This window comes from Schistocerca serialis, chromosome 4 (genome assembly GCF_023864345.2).
Source record: "Schistocerca serialis cubense isolate TAMUIC-IGC-003099 chromosome 4, iqSchSeri2.2, whole genome shotgun sequence".
NCBI lineage: Eukaryota > Metazoa > Arthropoda > Insecta > Orthoptera > Acrididae > Schistocerca > Schistocerca serialis.
This window is the reverse complement of record NC_064641.1, coordinates 19974157-19994598: the sequence shown is the minus strand read 5'-3', so window position 1 is coordinate 19994598 and position 20442 is coordinate 19974157. Positions and strand designations below refer to the sequence as shown.

General features: G+C 40.8%; 1 protein-coding gene across 1 annotated transcript in view; it reads right to left on the bottom strand.

Annotated features, from left to right (window-relative positions):
* The window catches only part of LOC126473679 (solute carrier family 22 member 7-like), a 184623-nt gene that overhangs the window by 124018 nt on the left and 40163 nt on the right, over window positions 1-20442 (bottom strand). The window contains exon 2 of the mRNA XM_050100914.1: window positions 12731-12978. Within this exon, the coding sequence (XP_049956871.1) occupies window positions 12731-12978 (248 nt within the window). The remainder of the gene's footprint in view (window positions 1-12730; window positions 12979-20442) is intronic.

The following is a 20442-nucleotide window of genomic DNA, read 5'->3' as shown; positions in this document are numbered from 1 at the left end:
AGGGAACACAAAAAGATGGAAGGAATTTAGAGCAAGTTTATACATGGAAAACATATGCAAAGGCAGTATTACAGAAAGGAAAGATGATGTACATGAGGTTTGAGTGATATTATTCAGAGATGAGAATTTGCAGAAAACTGAAAGACAAAAGTGAAAATAAATAATAATAATAACCCTGTTGTAGATGACATTCCCTCAGATTTACTGAGATCTTTGGGAGAGTCAGCCATAAAAAGTTCCTGGGTGCAAGATACACAAGACAGGCAAAATATCCAGAGTTCAAGAAGAATATAATAATTACAGTTCCAAAGAAGCCAAGTGCTGACAAGTGGAATATTACTGGACTATCAGTTTAATAATTCATGCTTACAAAATACTTACACAAATTGTTTACACATGAAAAAAATAACTGATTTTAACCAACCTTGGGGGACATCTGTATGGTTCCTGGAGATATGTAGTATCATGTGAGACAACACTGATCCTACGACTTCTCATTGAAGATAGGTTAAGTAATAGCAAACAAACCTTTGTTTATAGCATTTAATGAAAGCTTTTGACAATGTTGACTGGAGTACATTCTCGCAAAGTACTTAATAGAGGCAGTGATAAAATACAGGAAGGGATAGGATCTTTGAAACTTGTACTGAAACCAGACTGTAGTTACAGGAGATGAAGGATATGAAAGGAAGCACGGTTCAGAATGGGATGAGACATGGTTGTAGCCTATCCCTGGTGTTGTTCAATCTGTACATTGAGCAACCAATAAAAGAAACCAAGGGAAAATTTCAAGAGGGAATTAATGTTTAAGGAGAAGAGGTACGAAACTTTGAGGTTGACTGATGACATTGTAATTCTGTCTGAGACAACAAAGGACTTTGAAGAGCAGTTGGACAGAATGGATGGCATTTTTGGAAAAAAAAAGTAATATCAACAATACAATTCTCTCGAGCTTTCAGCCGCATCAAGTGGTTTAAAATCCATATATTTTAAACCACTTGATGCAGTTGGAAGCTTGAGAGAATTCTATTGGTACATATCGCCAAAAAATTATCCATATATAATATCAACAGTAGAAAAACTGGAATAATGGGATGTAGTTGAATTAAATCAGCTGATATCGAGGGATTTAGATTAGGACATGAGACACTAAAAGTTAAACTCTTTCTAGTTCATAATAGGGGTGGTACAGCAATAAGTATGCATGATACGAAGAAACAAGCAGTTTTGTTTCCAGTGTTAGAACCCTTTTTTTATTATTATTTCCCAGTGACACATTTAATCTTTATTTAGGCATCTTCAGACTGGCCTATTGAAGAAAGAGAGAATTTCATAATAGTGGCATGACTGCATTTAGTGAGACTGGGTTCTAAGAAAATATTAACAAACTTACTGGTATTTCATTGCGATGGATCAAGTACGTAGCCAGAGGGGCTGTTCAGGGGGTCCGACAACCCCCCCCACCAATAACCTAAATAAAATTACGCATGAACTGGATGCCTTTTAGTGAAATTGAAAGATATAGGGGACAATCAAAAAGTTTCTGTTTAAGCGTGTTGCTGCAATGGAAATGCAATGCAGCGCAATTACATTGCAGGACTATAAGAATCGACATATGACAGGGGTTAGTATGACACTCATGTCTTTCTGATGAGCGTGTGGCAAATGCGGAAGTGTGTATTGTGGCAATGGCATTACCAAATGCGTCAAAACAGGATCAATGTGCAGTTATATTTTTCTTGGGTGCCAAAAGGCAAACATCAGGATAAATTCATTGGAGAATGTGTTGTTTGTTGGGTCTTCAGTCCAGAGACTGGTTTGATGCAGCTCTCCTTGCTACTCTATCCTGTGCAAGCTTCCTCATCTAATACCTACTGCAGCTGATATCCTTCTGAATTGCTTAGTGTATTCATCTCTAGGTCTCCCTCTATAATATGCCCTACCAACCCACCCCTTCTTCTAGTCAAGTTGTGTCACAAATTTCTCTTTTCTCCAGTTCTATTCAGTACCTCCTACCCATCTAATCTTCAGCATCTTTCTGTAGCACGACATTTTGAAAGCTTCTATTCTCTTCTTGTCTAAATTATTTATCGTTCATGTTTCACTTCCATACATGGCTACACTCCATACAAATACTTTCAGAAATGACTTCCTGACACATAAATCTATACCTGATGTTAACAAATTTCTCTTCTTCAGAAACGCTTTCCTTGCCATTGCCACCCTACATTTTATATCCTCTCTACTTTGAGCATCAGTTATTTTGCTCCCCAAATAGCGAAACTCATTTACTAGTTTAAGTGTCTCATTTCCTAGTCTAATTCCCTCAGCATCACCCTATTTAATTCGACTACATTCCATTCTCCTCGTTTTGCTTTTGTTGATGTTCATCTTATATCCTCCTTTCAACATACTGCCCATTCCGTTCAGCTGCTCTTCCCAGTCGTTTGCTGACTCTGACAGAATTACAATGTCATCGGCGAACCTCAAAGTTTTTATTTCTTCTCCATGGGTTTTAATTCCTACTCCGAATTTTTCTTTTGTTTCCTTTACTGCTTGCTCAATGTACAGATTGTATAACTTCGGGGAGAGGCTACAACCCTGTCTCACTCCCTTCCCAACCACTGCTTCCCTTTCATGCCCCTCGACTCTTATAACTGCCATCTGGTTTCTGTACAAATTATAAATATCCTTTAGCTCCCTGTTGTTTACGTCTGCCACCTTTAGAATTTGAAAGAGAGTATTCCAGTCAACATCGTCAAAAGCTTTTTCTAAGTCTACAAATGCTAGAAATGTAGGTTTGCCTTTCCTTAATCTATTTTCTAAGATAAATCGTAGGGTCAGTATTGCCTCACGTGTCTCCAACATTTCTACGGAATCCAAGCTGATCTTCCCCGAGGTCAGCTTCTACCAGTTTTTCCATTCATCTCTAAAGAATTCGTGTTAGTATTTTGCAGCTGTGGCTTATTAAACTGATAGTTTGGTAATTTTCACATCTGTCAACACCTGCTTTTATTGGGATTGGAATTGTTATATTCTTCTTGAAGTCTGAGGGTATTTCACCTGTCTCATACATGTTGCTCACTAGATGGTAGAGTTATGTTAGGCCTGGCTCTCCCAAGGCTGTCAGTTGTTCTAATGGAATGTTGTCTACTCCCGGGGCTTTGTTTTGATTTAGGTCTTTCAGTGCTCCGTCAAACTCTTCATGCAGTATCATATCTCCTATTTCATCTTCATCTACATTCAGACCTTCTATATACTCCTTCCACCTTTCTGGTTTCCCTTCTTTGCTAAGAACTGGGTTTCCATCTGAGCTCTTGATATTCATACAAGTGGTTCTCTTTTCTCCAAAGGTCTCTCTAATTTTCCTGTAGGCAGTATCTATCTTACCCCTAGTGATATGTGACCCTACATCCTTACATTTGTCCTCTAGCCATCCCTGTTTAGCCACTTTGTACTTCCTGTCGATATCATTTTTGAGATGTTTGTATTCCATTTTGCATGCTTCATTTACTGCATTTTTTCCTTTTCATCAATTAAATTCAATATTTCTTCTGTTACCCAAGGATTTCTATTAGCCCCCATCTTTTTACCTATTTGATCTTCTGCTACCTTTACTATTTCATCTCTCAAAGCTATCCATTCTTCTTCTACTGTATTTCTTTTCCTCATTCTTGTCAATCGTTCCCTAATGATCTCCCTGAATCTCTATAACCTCTGGTTCTTTCAGTTTATCCAGGTCCCATCTGCTCAAATTCCCAACTTTTTGCAGTTTCTTTAGTTTTAACCTACAGTTCATAACCAATAGATTGTGGTCAGAGTCCACATCTGCCACTGGAAATGTCTTACAAATAAAAATCTTGGTTCCTGAATCTCTGTCTTACCATTATACAATCTATCTGAGACCTTCCAGTATCTCCAGTCTTCTTCCATGTATGTGTATGGGGCAGTATATATGTCAAAAAGTACCGTTGGTGAATGGTGCGACAAGGAGTGCTGTTGCTTTATGGTAACACATGTCGCCGTATCGCGAATGTAACTCAGAAATAACGCCGACTCAGATGAGAGACACATGAGCACCCACGCTATAGCCCTAATCTCTTCCCATGCAATTATCATGCTTTTGGCCGTTAAAAAAGTCCTTGAAGAGTCGACAATTTTTGTGGTATGTCGATGTCTGGCAAGCAGTTACAGATTTCTTCATGCAGCAGGAGCCATTTTTTTACCAAACGAGTATCTTCAGCCTAGTGCGGCGATCGGATGATTGCCTCAGTGGCGTTGGTAGTTTTTCCTGAGTGACATATCGATTCTGTACTGTATGGCATCAAACAGAAACTTTTTCATCCCCTCTTATATTTTAATTTCCAATCATATGACGGGAAGGGGAAATGTCATATCAATAGTCAACTAGACCATCGATAGATTTAAACTTGATATTTGCTGTCTAATTTGAAATGAAGTGTCAAGAGCGAAAGTATAAATTGAAGTTCAGTTTCATTTTTGGTATTGAGCATCCAAAAATTTACGAATTTGACGATTGGTTCTGTGGAACGTTTGAAGAACCAGAAAAAGACTTTTTGGAATGGCATATGACTTCCTGAATAACGTATACACTGTGAAATTGAAGAACGAGGAAATCTGCCAAAGGATTATGTACATGACGAACGGCGATGCGGAGTACAAGACAAGCACAGGTGAGGTTGAGCCGTGTTACTATGACCTACGCTGGTTTCGGTCGGGCCCTTTGGTAAATGTGGTACCGTGTACACAGTCACTGGCAATCGCGGGGGGCGGGAGGGGGGGGGGGAGGGGGGGGGGGCTGCGGTAACATGCGCTACAAAGTCGATAATAATGGCGTGAAAACCGCTAAAATTGATTTACAATGTCACATATTGTCTTTTATCAATGACTTCGAAGCTCTCGTAGTTTACGAGGGGCAACCAAGTACTTGTTCTGCCTGTACCATACCTGGTCACCTTAGGGAGGAGTGTGTGCAAAGACGACCGATACAGCTCTCTGCCGAGGTAGATGTGGAAGGTAGGCCGCGGGGCTTCGACCATAGATATTGGTCGAAGCCGCGGGCGCAGTATGCCACAGTTGCCAGCTGTTTGTTTACGTGCAGCGACAGTGTTGTGTACCCTGCCGATGACGTAGCACTCACTGCCACAGCAGCAACAACTGAAGTGTCGCCAACTAGTGCACCCACTTTGAGCACTGACGAGGAAATCTCCCACTCTCAAACAGACGTTGCAGTGACAGCGCAATCTAATGTTGTTCCTGAACTTACTCTGTCCTCACGCAGCTTCGTGTATGATTCAGTTCTGAAAGAATCTGTCGCAGGGGAAGAAGGCACATCTTGTTCACAGTTGGACAACACTACTGTCATATGCAACATTCTGGCAACTGACTCTTTGAATAAATGTAATAGCACTAACGACAACGACCGACAAATGACGTTACACCTTACAGACAACGTCACAGATACACTGAGACGCGTGACGAACATTCGGACACCACCGTACAAGCAATTCCTACTTTTAAAAAATCTAAAAAGTTCGTATGGGAGTCCCAGAAAGATTTCAAAGGCTACCTGACAAAAAGAAACTTTGCATTGCTCACGGAGAAGCTATTGAGGCAGCACAAAAATTGAGGCCAGTAGTCCAATTAGGCAACAAAACCGAAAAACAGTCAACCTGAAACAACGACAACGTTGTGAACTGCCTTATTAGAACCCATGGACTCCGGCAACAATCTAAACATACCACCGGTTGGTCCTTGATGGATGGACGATGAAAGGGACAGAAATGAGGGCCAACGGTAGCTTTATACTGAAATCTTAGTGTGAATGTGTGTGTATGGACAGAGCGGCATTTAGCAGGTCGGCTATATCTCCTTCTTAAGGACCGATACTTTGACGTACAACAGAACAACGATTAATATTAACGGAATTCAGAGTGATAGAAAATTCAGAGCAGTCACAGATTTCCCATACACCACTAATGTAAGCATCGGGCTGTTAGAAGAAGTTTGTGTGTAGAACCAAACGCAGCGGGATTTGTAGCCATAATGAACATCAGAAAAGAGGATCACACAGGAACTGCAATCCTGCTACGAGATGGTTTCCATCACTTGAACATAATACGACTGACAAATGGACAGGCATATCCCGTTTAATCAATGGCATTCAGATTGTTAACTTATATGCACCATCCGGCAGTAACCGCTGACAGAAACATTCTTACTTTTATAAAAATGATTTGCCTTGTTTAATTAATGGATATGCTGTGAATTTTATTGTAGGGGAAGATTTTAACTGTGTTATCTCATTATAAGACCAAACATCGAACTTTAATAAATGGATGGAACTCTACCACCTTGTCTCTGGATTGACACTACTTGACACTTGGGAAAAAATACATGGGGACCACGTCGCTTTCACACATATAGCCCGCAATTCAGCCAGTCGGATAGAATGCATATGTCTCTGCCGCTCTTGACCGTAATGTAATGAACAGCGATATTGCTTCCGTCAGCTTTTCTGACCACAGTGCTCATCAATGCTACATAACCTCGAACGCCCAGAAATGTTCCGTAGGAGAGGTCACTGGAGAACGAACGTCAGCCTGTTGCAAGGCAAGCAGCTGGATGTGGACATCCAACTGGTGTGTGATCAAGTAAAGCACTCCAAAACCCAATACAGATCGACTATTGAATGGTGGCCACACAGAGCTGAACTGAAACTTAGATCAACAGTAAAAAGTTACGCTGTTGGTTCAAACAAAAGAGAGAATTTTACTTCTCATGCCTCTGTGAACCATACCAAACCACCAACATCAAAGCTGATGGCGCTTATCACTGCATAAAGAAGTACAAGGCGAAAATTATGAACCTGTATAGCAAAGAAATCTGAATCAAAGGACTTCGAATCAGAGGAAACAGCCTCACTGTACCACACTTTACGAACAATGCGGCGACAGAAAGTGAAGCTAATTGAAGAGGTAGTTGATGGGACAGGGACTGTAGTTACAAGACAACGCGATATCTCATCACATGTGTATAACACTACAGAGAACTTTACGGCAGGCAGGAGATCAATGACGCGCTTTGCACTGAAGTACTCAATTAAATAGTTTCACGAAAATGATGCGCTTGAGGTCCGATCCAGTGAAGACGATGTTAAATAGGTTGTGTTCAGCTCCACGAAACGAAAATCTCCTGGACCCGACGGTCTTGGCGGGGAATTTTATCAACATTACTGGAATATCTTGGCCCTAACATTAACTCAACTTGCTAATGAATTGTGGAAGCTTGAATCGGTACCAGAGGAACTCAAAGAAGGCTTCGTTGTGCCTTTACCCAGAAAAGGAAACATCAAAAGCATACATGAAATGCGACCTATTACCTTACTTAATTCAGACTTTAAAATCGTATCACTGACTGCGAAACAGCGAATGCATCTGTTGTTACATAAAATACTAGAAAAGTACCAACATGGTGCTGTACCTGAACAGTGTGTAGTATCAGCTTCCTGCAACCTATGGGATGTCATCTGTACTCTGGCAGACCATAACGACCCCGATGCACTACTATTTTTAGACTTTGAAAAAGCATATGACCACATGAACCATGAATTTATGATTAAGGTACTGACGAATAAGTGTTTCTACCAATGTTTTGTCAAACTATGCAGCACTTCATTTCCAATGCCATATTACGTATTTTGATTAATGGCCACCCTTCTGACAAAATTTTAATTAGGAGGTCTAGCAGGCAAGGTTGCCTTCTATCAGTGGCGTTGTATGCCATCGTGGTAGAACCCTTACTTGTACGCTTAACCCAGCAGTCACAAGGAATCACCATCAGAACGGAGAAAGTGGCTTGCATTGCTTATGCTGACGATGTGTGGTTAGCGATACAATCTTAGTAAATTTGACGGAAATGGGGAGCCTCGTCAGCGACTTCATCGCGGTCATTGGTGCAAAACTAAACAAGAGAAAGACAACTTTGGTTTATGTAGGAAGAAGCATTGGTGATGCTATCCATCTCAACTGGTGTGAAATAACGGCACAGCACAAATCTCTCGGAGTATACTGGGGTGCAATACGAGACAGAGACATTATGGTGCCAAAAAACTGGACAGACACGCTGCACAAGATCAGAGCCACAACATGCATTTCGTCACACAGGGAATTAGATCTCCTGCAAAGATTACACACAGTCAGAATATCTGCAGCGAGCAGAATGTACTATCTGGGCCAAATCCTACCACTCTGAAATCAGCTAGCAGACAGCATACAGAAAGCCTTCTGTTGGTATGTCCTCAGAGGTCACAGTTTCAAAGCAAGCTTTGGAATGTTGGCCTTACCAGCCTCACGAGGCGGAAGCTACTCATCAGTGCCAGACATGTCTCGGATCTTTCTGATCAGCCGCGTGCATAAAACTATCACCTATGACACACCGAGATTAATTAAAAACTTAACACTAAATTTAAGGCCATGCAGTGTAATGCTCCTAATTAATGAAGCTGTGATACCAATAACCTTTCACTATGTTAGACTCTACTACAGTGAGCTCAGTTACATACGACAAACTGACAAAATCCACCTTATACCGATGCGAAAATCTATAGTTTTCTCAGAACAGATGATAGAGAAAACAGACTCATTCAAAAATATTCGCAAACTAACAAGGGAACCACCCAATCGCACCCCCCTCAGATTTAGTTATAAGTTGGCACAGTGGATAGGCCTTGAAAAACTGAACACAGATCAATCGAGAAAACAGGAAGAATTTGTGTGGAAGTATGAAAAAAATAAGCAAAGTGTACAAACTGAGTAGTCCATGTTCAAGATAAGCAACGTTAAGGATACTGTGACTCCAACAGCGGCGTGGTCCCGTGGTTAGCCTGAGCAGCTACAGAACGAGAGATCCTTGGTTCAAGTCTTCCCTCGAGTGAAAAGTTTACTTTTTTTATTTTCGCAAAGTTATGATCTGTCCGTTCGTTCATTGACGTCTCTGTTCACTGTAGTAAGTTTAGTGTCATGTTTTGCGACCGCACCGCAAAACCGCGCGATTAGTAGACGAAAGGATGTGCCTCTCCGATGGGAACCGAAAGCATTTGATCGCAAGCTCATAGGTCAAGCGATTCCTCCACAGAAAAACACATCTGATATATTCTATATGACACTGGTGACGGCATTTGCGTCACATGACAGGAATATGTTGTCGACACACCTAACTTGTACACTTGGCGAATGGGTAAAAAGATTCTTCTACCTTGCCCGTTTTAGGTTTTCTTGTGGTTGTGATAATCACTCCCAAAAACGTGATGAAAACATAAGAGTTTGTCACATAAACTAAAAATAAAAAAATTAAAATTTTCACTCGAGGGAGGACTTGAATCAAGGACCTTTAGCTCCGCAGCTGCTCTCGCTAACCACGGGACCACAGCGGCCCTGACGTCATACTGGCATTGATGTCGCTTATCTTGCGCATGGACTACTCAGTTTGTATATTTTGCTTATTTTTTCATAGTTCCACACATTTTCTTCCTGTTTTCTCGATTGATCTGTGTTTAGTTTTTCAAGGCCTATCCACTGTGCCAACTCATAACTAAATCTGAGGGGGGTGCGATGGGGAGGTTCCCTTGTAAGTGGAATATCATCTAGCGAAATATCCATAACTTTGTACTGCCATCAAGCATCCGGTCTACATGGTATTTAATAACCAACGACAAAGTTCCAACCAACACCTGAGCGCCACTCCTGCCTGTACAGTATGCGGCCACATGGACACCTTAATTCACAGCTTCACCTGTGGTACAGCTGGACTGATCGTATGCGAAGTAGACTTTCGATAACTGACTGCACAGTTCCGCACAACGTCGACGTCATGGAATTAACCAGGCCACAAAAAATATCATACCCCACAGGAAGCAAGATGTCGCCATTTGGATTTTAGGTTACACCGCTGCTTCTGTCATCAATCATGTCATACAATACTTAAAGAATACGGTGCATATATGGAATACGAACATGCAAAGATAAGAGAACAAAGATAATATGTTGACATGTATAGTAACATGTTGAAAATTATGGTGCGGTTGTGAATCAATTTATTTACGTCAATACATAGTACAAAACAATGTATGACAAGAACGTAGAAAAAAAGGGAACAGTACAGGTGTCAACGAGCTGTTCACTTGGGAGACAACAGATTTGCACCCTCTCATCGGCATGATGCAGAGCATTCATCAGACCATACGTCATGCCGTGACGCCAACATCCAGTGCCTATGGTCATGTGTCCATTTCAGATGTAGTTGCCGACGTTGTGGCATTAACATAAGCACATACAGGAGTCATCAGCTGCGGGACGTGTTATTAGGAGCGTATGGAGCACTGTGTGTTCAGACACACTTGTACTCCGCCTATCATTAAAGTCTGATGTTTGTTCTGCAACAGTTCATCACCTGTCTCGTGTTACCAGACTGCCCAACCTACGTTCTCCAAGATCTTTAATGAGGCACGGTTACCCAACCCCACGATGTCTGGATGTGGTGTCACCTTGACCTTACCACATCTTGAAGACACTTACCACAGCACTCCTCAAATTCCTGACCAATCGTGCAGTTTCCAAAATGCTAGAACTGAGCCTCTGGACCATCACAATATGCCCACAGTCAAACTCAGATAGACTGTGCGTCTTCCTCTTCCTACATACAGACAGTATGCTCACTTTACTAATGCACCATGTGTGTGTGTGACTAGCATTCATTCCTCACCAGAGCTGCCCTATGGCCTGGACAGGCTTATATTGATAGGAGGACAGTAGTCATAATGTTCTGACTGAATAGTGTATAGCATATCTGTAGGCGTGACTGCCTTGATAATGTCAGTACAGATGCACAACAGGGTCTGAACGTCTTGCAGGGATACAGGACTCAGTGCGAGCAAGTAGGTGAACGCACAGTGGATGCTACTAGCGTGTGACAAGTTGAGAGTATCGGTCACCCAGGAAGCATGTCTGGATGGCCAAGGCAGTTAATTCAGCTGCTCGTGTGAAGTGTGAGACCCGCGCTTGTGTACTGGTTTGGCAGAAATAATCGCCTTTTACCATCAAACTATTTCAATTTCCGATTGCAGCTGTCATTGGTCTTTCCTTCAAAATTATTACAAATCATACTAAATTAAAGTCGTGGCATAAAAATAGACTTCGATTTGCCTGTGTCGCCCAAAAATTGTGTTGATCAACAAAATCATCGCTCAAATAGCGATAGAATTTATACACTATCAAATGAAGAATCATACACAATCAAAGGAAAAACATGCAATATCTGTGTTCCATTTTTTCTGATGCATTCTGTTTTATTTCAAAACAATTTACGACAAGTTTTTCCAAATTTTCCACCGACTTGCTTTGGGAGGTGAGGTGGTTTCATCCATCTGCTAGCAACTTTGAAAATGATGTTTATGGTTTCTCATTTCCGATTTAGGCAGATGTCATGTTTGGTCCATTACTATAGGAACACAGCCAATTCCTTTCTTTCTGACAGATTACAGTTACTTTATAGATGCAGTCTCTCCACTTAAACAAAAAGAGCTGCATTGAAGGTGAGTCGAACATCCTTTTGGACATTCCCAGATCCCAGCAATAAAAACCGTATATTGGAAGGGAGCTAGCAATCGCCATTTTTTACTGCGCAATCGGATCTGTACACAAAGATGGCTCACTTGTAGAATGACTATATATCATGTCTTCAAGTTTTACTACAACAACGATGTTCTACTGTGAAATGTCTTATTTGTAATAACCTTTGGACAGTGAGTCCAACTGTACAACTCTATAACGTATTTGTAAATAAACATCATGTGAATGACAACGTATGTCGAACATCACAGAGGAGTTTATTAACATCAAAGTCTGTATAGTCATATCATGATGGACAGTTACAAAATCATTTATGACATTACATGCTTTAGAAGAGTAATTCAAATTAATGTGTGAACCAATGTTAAAACCCCAAAACTGTAGTTGATAGTATTTGTGTGTTCAGTTTTGTTTTATAAATAAATTTGGGTGCTATAGTTCCAAGTTGACTGTTGAAATAATAATTTCCTAAACATTCTTGATCACTTAAGCAAACTGAAGAATTTTAGTGAAATGAAGGATACTTTAATAAATATGCAAGCATGTCCAAGGGAATTTTGCATCATAATTTGGAATAACACAGGCACTGCAACATCGTAATATTATAATATTCACAAGTGTGGGTGTATTTTTAAGTATGGAGTTTAATGTACTGGACTTCTACCCATTGTCTTCTGTTTCAACACTAGATTGATATAAAGCTTGAACTGGGCAGTTAGGTTTGTCCATTGACTTTACGAATTACCAGGGCCTTGTGATAGATTTTTTTCAAGATCTGGCTGAATTTTTGTAGACTACACAAACAGGTTATATTATTGATGTATGATTTACCATTTCCGCAGTTGCTCTAAATTCTCGTTGATAATGAGAACATAATAATAGTTGTTTTCAAAAACTTCTCTTAGTGGTACTACTGAATGCAGGTACATCTCTGATTATTTTCTTTCCTTTTCTGGTATGTAGGCTCTAGGATCCAATTTAGGATTTGTTTGATATTTATGGCATGTTTCATCTTTTGTAAACCAGTAGGACAACTTGTAACAGAGGAAAGTTAAAAATTAAACATAGTCCCTACTGCAAACCTGGGAATAGTGAAGTTCTTCCACTCCTCGAGTGACAGGTTGGTGTGTTCTCGACCAGGTACATGGCACCAGTGATCAGGAGTCTGCATAGCAATGTAGAACATATAGACGCTCATCAGGTTGAAACATGATGCAAAAAAAACGAAGACAACGTTCAGTCTCATCTGGAATTTCCCTCTGGAACCAATTGAGTCCAGAACTTCCTCAAATGCCAGAGCACCCTTCACCTTAGAGTTGTTTTCCTGCAACTGAATCATGCAAATTGCTGTTAAGGCAAGTTACCCTAAGGGAAAAAAATAGTGAGCTCAAAAAATGTGTACACTTATTTTCTGCACCTATTGACTTACATAGCAGTAGCATTGTCTACTGCAGGGGTTTTCAAAGTCTCCATCACAGTTTCCTAAGGGTTCATGGCCTTACAGTATGGGTGTCACTGTGGTTACATAAAAATAATTATTTGGTTTATTTGCATTCTGAGTTAAATAACAACATGCATCCTTGTAGTAATATCTAGCCGGTTGTCTAGCAAGTTCTATAACTATGGCAGTGCAGCATATGGCAGTCAAATCATAAGACATAATTATTTTGTTTTATTCAGTAACAATAACTGTGAAATTAGAGATTCTTCAAATGCAGATTGTTTGTTGTGTGTCTTCTGTAATTTGTACTCTTCTGTCAGAATACATAAATTTTTAAATGTAAGCACAGTACTTTATTTCAGATGTATCATGCAATTCTAAAATCATGAGTAAATGAGCATGCAGTAAGTATGGTGACAGTTAATTGAAATTCGGTTTTAATCACACTACTAAATTTAATTCAAAGTCATAATTACTGCAAGCGCACATATTAATAAAGTGAAGAGACATTTGGAGCCAAATACAGTAGTTTGGTAAACAAACCATGAGAATGTATTTCTCATAAGTTAAAGGAAAAGACATAACAAAAAAAAGAAGCTCTCAATAAATAAACTATGATTCACAAACAGATTCATCTTTAATATGTGAATCCAGTCCAGTAAGGCTGTTGCCAGGTAGTCATACAGAAAGACCACAAATTCACAAGCTGAAAATTTGCATCATTGGCATATGCAGCTCTGGTGATATGCACATCCTCATGATGCACTGTCTCAGTGAGTTTCTGAAGAAACGCATTCTTGAAGCAGAAGTGGAGATTTAATTTTGGCATGGATTAACTCGGAAAAGAAAATGTACTTTTTAAGTTGTTATGGAATGTGTAAGGGGTCCGTAGGCCCTTACTATAACTTTGCACTCGGCACAGGTCGATAGGGCGAACAATCGATTGTGACATGTTGCGAGACCGAGTGTCGAGATGCGCCAGAGTGGTTGGCAGGAGTGGTGTGTGTGTGGAGGCCATTATTGAAATACTGGGTCTTTAACCAAAAAGGGTGTCACCGTCGCCGTGGTTAGACCCCTAAATAATAAATTAATAACGGGAAGTGATGAAGTATCATTATGAAAGTGATCAGTGACGTTACTAGTGCCGATATTTGGTTTCGTGTCTACCGCGCCGGCCTAACCTCGGATTGCAGTGTTGGATGCAGTGATGGATTAGCGTGTGACGATAATGGAAAATGAAGAAAACCTGTGCTGAGATTAGCTGTAATTAGATATGTATGACGAAGGCAGTGGCTGTCTCCTTTTTGTGTTTTGAGAAGAATATAAGTTCGTAATTAGTAAAACTGTGTTGGTGTTCCTAATTACCATACATTCAGTATGATGGTATTGAACAGAACGAAATGGAAAGTAACAACTTCCATAGCAGTCAATTCCAATTACCAGCCCTATTAGGTTCACGGTCATGTTAATAATAAATATTGGGCTGCTATTCGATCAGATCAGGTCGGGATAAAAACGGAGGTGTTACAAATGATGCTGATGCTATCATCTTTCAAGCCGGAACCACCCAAGTGCTCAACAAGGAAGTAACCGTCGCACATGCTCCGATTGTGAAAGTAGACGGCTATGTGTCCTGGCAGTTGGAACTTCAACTTGCTTGCATTGTGGGCTGCATGCAGAACCTCCTTCTTAGATTACAGTGGTCTCTTTGTGGAGTTTCCACTTTTCTGTCCAGTGGCAGTCCACAGATATAACCATCAGCTGCCCACTTGTATAATGCAGCATTCTCCTGCGACTCATTCATAGGAAGATTGTTGCAATAAACCTCATCAACTTCTCCCATATGATTGCCTCCAACATATGATTCGATTCTGTTACAATCGGAATCATACGAACATAGGTCATGATACGATGCTGGGTATGGTACTTGCCATTCTGTGAAGGTAGTACAAGAGGCATTGGTGCCACTTTCACAATGCACCTCAGGAACCAGGTGGTACTCGAAGTCTGCATATACAATGAAAGGACATCACTGCTGTTCATGACCATTCTTAAACTTTAAGAGTTTTGTATCGTTGGTGGCATTTCCACAGGTACCAATTCCTGGCTTTAGTATTCAGTGAGGTGCTTTTCTAGAACCTCACTCCTTGTAAAAGGGTTGAGGCATTTATGGAACAACTATCTTGCTCATTTTTTGTGCTTGATTGGGAGGAAAGTAGGCTTTTCATACACGTATAGGTTGCTTCTCGCTCTCAGAGAATAACAGCAAGTTTACAAGTTTGGTATGCTAACCAGCTAATTCACTGGCCCTGTTTCCTTTGTTTCAGAAAAATTGCCCATTATGATATTCTTGCCACATTTTCCATACCACTGTGCAATTGACTTGCTCTGTATATCACGCCACTTCTCCCTCAAATTCGGACAGTGTACTTTTGCTAAACAGCAGAAGTACATCATCTAAATTTGAGGGAGAAGTGGCATCACTGCCCACCATGAGAGGATGTGCCAGCCCAAAATACAGAACTGATTTACACTTAATGGTACATAGTGATGTTGAAACGATGCCTGATGCTGTGAACATCCATGATGGTTGTGAAATGATCCAGGTGATAGAAAGCATGACTGCATTAACAGATGGGCTGGTGTCATCAGCATTTACCACATTTATGATTCTAACAGCTACAGCAAATACATCATTGACAAACCAGGCTGTCTGCAACAGAGGAAGAATTTAGTCATCAGATCCGAGCTGCAGTGAACACACACATACAAATATCGAAAAACCCTACCTTAATAATACCTGTAGGGTCACTAGAGTCAAATTGGTGTCGTTTATTAGCTTTGATGAACCATAATCATAAAATTTCCATTATGATGTTTCATTTCTCCTGATTCTGTCGACACTGTTGAAGTTGCTGCTGGCAGATCTTAGACCAGAATGACTTTTCTTGTTGAAACGACTCATATTTATGGCTGAACAGTACATTCCTTATCTTACTTAAACCAATAGGAATGCGCTTATCTCTACTCACATGGTATTAGACAAGATAGCACAGGCTCCCAGCTGTGTGTAGACAGTACTATTTTACCACAGTTGACCCGGAGTTACAATACATTAATTTCAGTGCAGTAGCATGTGCTAGCCCATCATATGGATAGTGGTGGAATACAACATACTCAGTTACAAAATAGAAGAACAATTTTCTGATGGTTTGAGAATTGCAGCACACAATGACAATTATCTGCAGATTACTATCCACACACCACACGCCACCTTGGCTCTGGTCAAAGAATGCCAAACGTATTTTAAAAACCCACCTGTTGCAGGTGATTACTAGCTCAGAAGCCACCAGTATCATTTTTAAGCATCTGGTGACGCCCAGAGTCCAGTACCTATCACATTGTGCACTGAGTCTGCAATAGTAGTAACAAAAGGTAGCCAGAACAATTTTTCGCACTGTCAGCAAGATGACACCTTAGAACTGTGCAGCATCCAGTAGTGCACCTGCCTGGCTCGCTGTCTGGAGGTAGAGGCGCTCAGCTGTTATCAAGACATCACTAGCCTCTGGCATGTGTTAAGAACATGATAAAAACTTGAATGTTTGTTGACTAACAGCACTCTCCAAGGAGTGTTTATAAATCATTCTATGGTATTTTATACAAGTACACCAACACCATACGTTTCAAGTTAAATAGTTAAAATTTTAAGTAGATAGATAATATATTGCATTAGGCCACCACCAGTAAACACAATTTAGTCGATTATTTGTATGGGTAGTAAAAACTGTGAGTACAGGCACAAGATGGCAGCATTTTCAGTCATATCCTCTAAGTGCAGATTTAATTGTATTACAGTTACACGATTTTGTCTGACTGTATGCCAGGACGTGGGTACCCTAGGACCAGGGGTAGGGCTGGCGCGATTTTTCTTGTTGCATAGCATTCCTCAACGCACCAGTATGTGTACTAATGGACGAAAATAAATTTTAATGTCACCCAATTGCACTTTATGGCAAGAGTGTATTTGTTTATTTACAATAATAATTGTAATAATAATAATAATAATAAATGTGTGATGGTGAAATGTAAAACATTAAGCCGTAGATCTATGACAGAAGCTCACAGTTGGCAGATATTGATACTGGGCTAGCCTGATGAATCAGCGTAGGTAGACCTTGTCTTGCACGCCACAGCAATGAGATATGAGCAGCAATCGAGCAGACAGAATCTCCAGACTCCTCTCTCTTCAGGGTGTGTTAGCTCTTCTCCAAAACAGTCAGTTGTATATGTGTCAGAAGCAGTACATTTCGCACAGCTGATACGGCCAGAGAGAATAATCAAAAAATGGTTAAAAGTAAGATACATGGTTTAAAAAATTGGATATTTGCCAAGCAATAGTGTTAGGTGCTAATATAAGTCATTCTGATAAAATGTATGCAATCTGTGATCAGCAAACTTCTCATTATCTCAACTGTACTAGTATCAATAAATGATACATGTGTAATGCTTTTTGTTTATTGAATCATGCCACTCTAAACTGCATCCAAATATTGTACAATTCAAATTACAATGACTTGCAACTCTCATGTATTGTTGGAGAATACCATAGCATTTAGAAGTCAAACAAATAACATTACCATTTCTTCACGCACACAGAACTAGGTAAGCTCGACGTGGGGAGCATGTGCTCACTCGACGGAGTGCGTGAGACTGGAGTAGAGGGTGAGGTCGGAGAAGAGATCGACGATTGGAGCCGGAAGTCACTCCATCGAGTGTGTAAGTCCGACGTGGAGGGGGTGGTCGGAGTGTGAAGTGCGGTAGAACCGGGCTCGACATGAACAGGCTTTAGTCTATTGAGAGAGACTGTAACAGCTGAATCTTTTATCTGGATGTCATGGGTGATGGCTGAGCGCCTGGGAACACGGTACGGGCCGGTATATGGGGGTTGCAGGGGAGCATGGCCATTGTCATCTTGGAGCATGACGAACTCGCAATTGTTCAGAGATTTCGGGACGTGAGCCTTAGGGCGGGAGTGGCTGGCGGGCGGAGGGACTGGAGGTTGATGAAATGGCGTCTGACGCGGTCCACGAAGGATGGTAAGTCAGACTGAGGGAGAGAAGCGGAAGGGCTCACAAGTTCGCCAGGGAGAACAATGTTCTGGCCATATATGAACTCGGCTATTGTGCCTTTGAGGTCTTCCTTATAGATGGCACGAGTGCCGAGTAGCACAAGGGGAAGGGCCTCCGTCCAAAGAGAGTCGTGGCATCGAAGAGCCGCCTTGAAAGTGCGGTGCCAGCGCTCAACTAGCCCGTTACTTTGCCGGTGATATGCTGTGGTATGGATGCGCCGTTCTGAAAGACTCCCCTACGTGGTATTCCACGCTGTGACTGCAGAAACTCGATGCGCTCAACGTTCGGATGCACGGTCCGCTTGTCGACGGGTTTAAATTTGTCATATACGATCGAGGACGTGAGTCTGTTTAAACGCCCAACTACGAAGTATTACAATGGTCTCAAATAGCAACGCGTTTGCTGTTGGAGACTGTCCCTGCAGCTCATAAGACCTGGAGTATCACGTGCTGTGACGTACGTGCCACAGCGTGTCTCTCTCGTGGGCATCACTGAGACAGCACTAGCAGACTGCACGTCGCCAGCGATGGGCGACTCCCGAGGGAAAAACCGTCAGGAGAAGTTGACCACAGAGTATCACATTCCGCGCACTCACCTGTGCACTAAAGTGAAAGTAACAACGGACAATGCCAGACACGTTCATTCGAACTATGAAGTCTACATGCCAGCTTGCATCTGGACAACTGACATTTTTGTTGTTGTTCAGTGACTCAGTAAATTGAATGTATCTTGCTCCTGCACAGGAAATCCTAGATAAAGCTAGTGCACTTCGTGGGATAACGAGGGGAGCATTTTAAGGCAATTGTTACCCAATAAGAAGGCATCTGTGAATAGTATTAGTGACATTAAGAAACCAAGCTATTGAGGTCTGACACTTAAGAGAACATTTCATGTACACAATGCTAGGCACTTCAAGATGAGGTAGTAATTCGAGCTGTACAACTCGAGAAAGTGAAAAGACTATGTCTCGCTTGAGCTGTTCATAAACCTTGTGGTGCTGTTCACATGTACACACGTTTGGTATATGTATTAAAGATGAGTGATACCAGAAATTGTCTTTAACTCCATAACATTCATATGGTGTTGTGGTATTCTTCAACGTTATTCAAAATGATCTAGACATATTCAAATTATTGAAAAAACAGTTTTCATTTAGGTAGGGTACTGGATGATTATATCTATGGAAACAGAGATTAAAAAATTCAAACAGAAATTAAAAATTTTTTTGTTGCTGTAATATCCAGCAACAGGGTTTCTAGGCCAATGGAGAAGACATTTTGTGCCATCAAATTCTGTAAAAGTGAGCCAATGACAGTATAAAAATGCAAAACTGTTTCTGCAAATGTGTCTCGCGACTTATAGTGACTTGGAACTGAATCTGACACGGTTTCGTTTGCAGGAATTTTCTCAGCACTCTCCAAACAGCTGACTATGGTATTCCTAGTTTGCGACTGGCACGAGACATTGATTTGGACTTTTGTGGACTTCTGAGGAACCTCTATCCACCCTCTGCTTTCGTCTTTCCCATTCGTAAATGGATTGTCTGGTAGATGGAACCTTGTTAAATGCCTTCGCCAATGGTCTAGCAGTCATGTTGATGGAAGTCACTGTAACGTAGGAAGACGTGTTGAGTTGCTGTTCCCGCACACATAATCTAATAATACCTTACCTCCAAACCAAAATTTTTTACGGGCACTTAAATGTATCTTGATCATTCTGAATAACCATATACAGAGTGAAGACTATGTGCTGAATGACTTGGTGTTGTTCTCCAGTGGGAGTAAGATAGACAAACATTGAACAGAACTGAGCCTTGGGAAAATCATTTTGTACTAAATTTAATCTGTTAGACACTGAAAGTGAAATTCTCCTCATCTAAGTGATCACTGGGTCGTCGTCTCATGAAAAGTGAAATACGATGAACTACCCTTGTTTGACAAAGAGAGGCCTTGAATATAATGAAAACGCCACCTAGAATAGGTGATTCATAATGTGTGTTGCTTATATTTCTAGAGCTGACATCTACATCTTGGTAATTAACATTGACACATGTGTATATATATATATATATATATATATATATATATATATATGATTTACTTTGTGATTGTAGACACTATTATGATTACCAGTCTGGTAAGACATTCTTGCCAACATCGCCTGTGGTGTGATTTTAAAGTCATTATTTTATTCCTGTATAAGCCGTTTATTGACTGTATAGTCT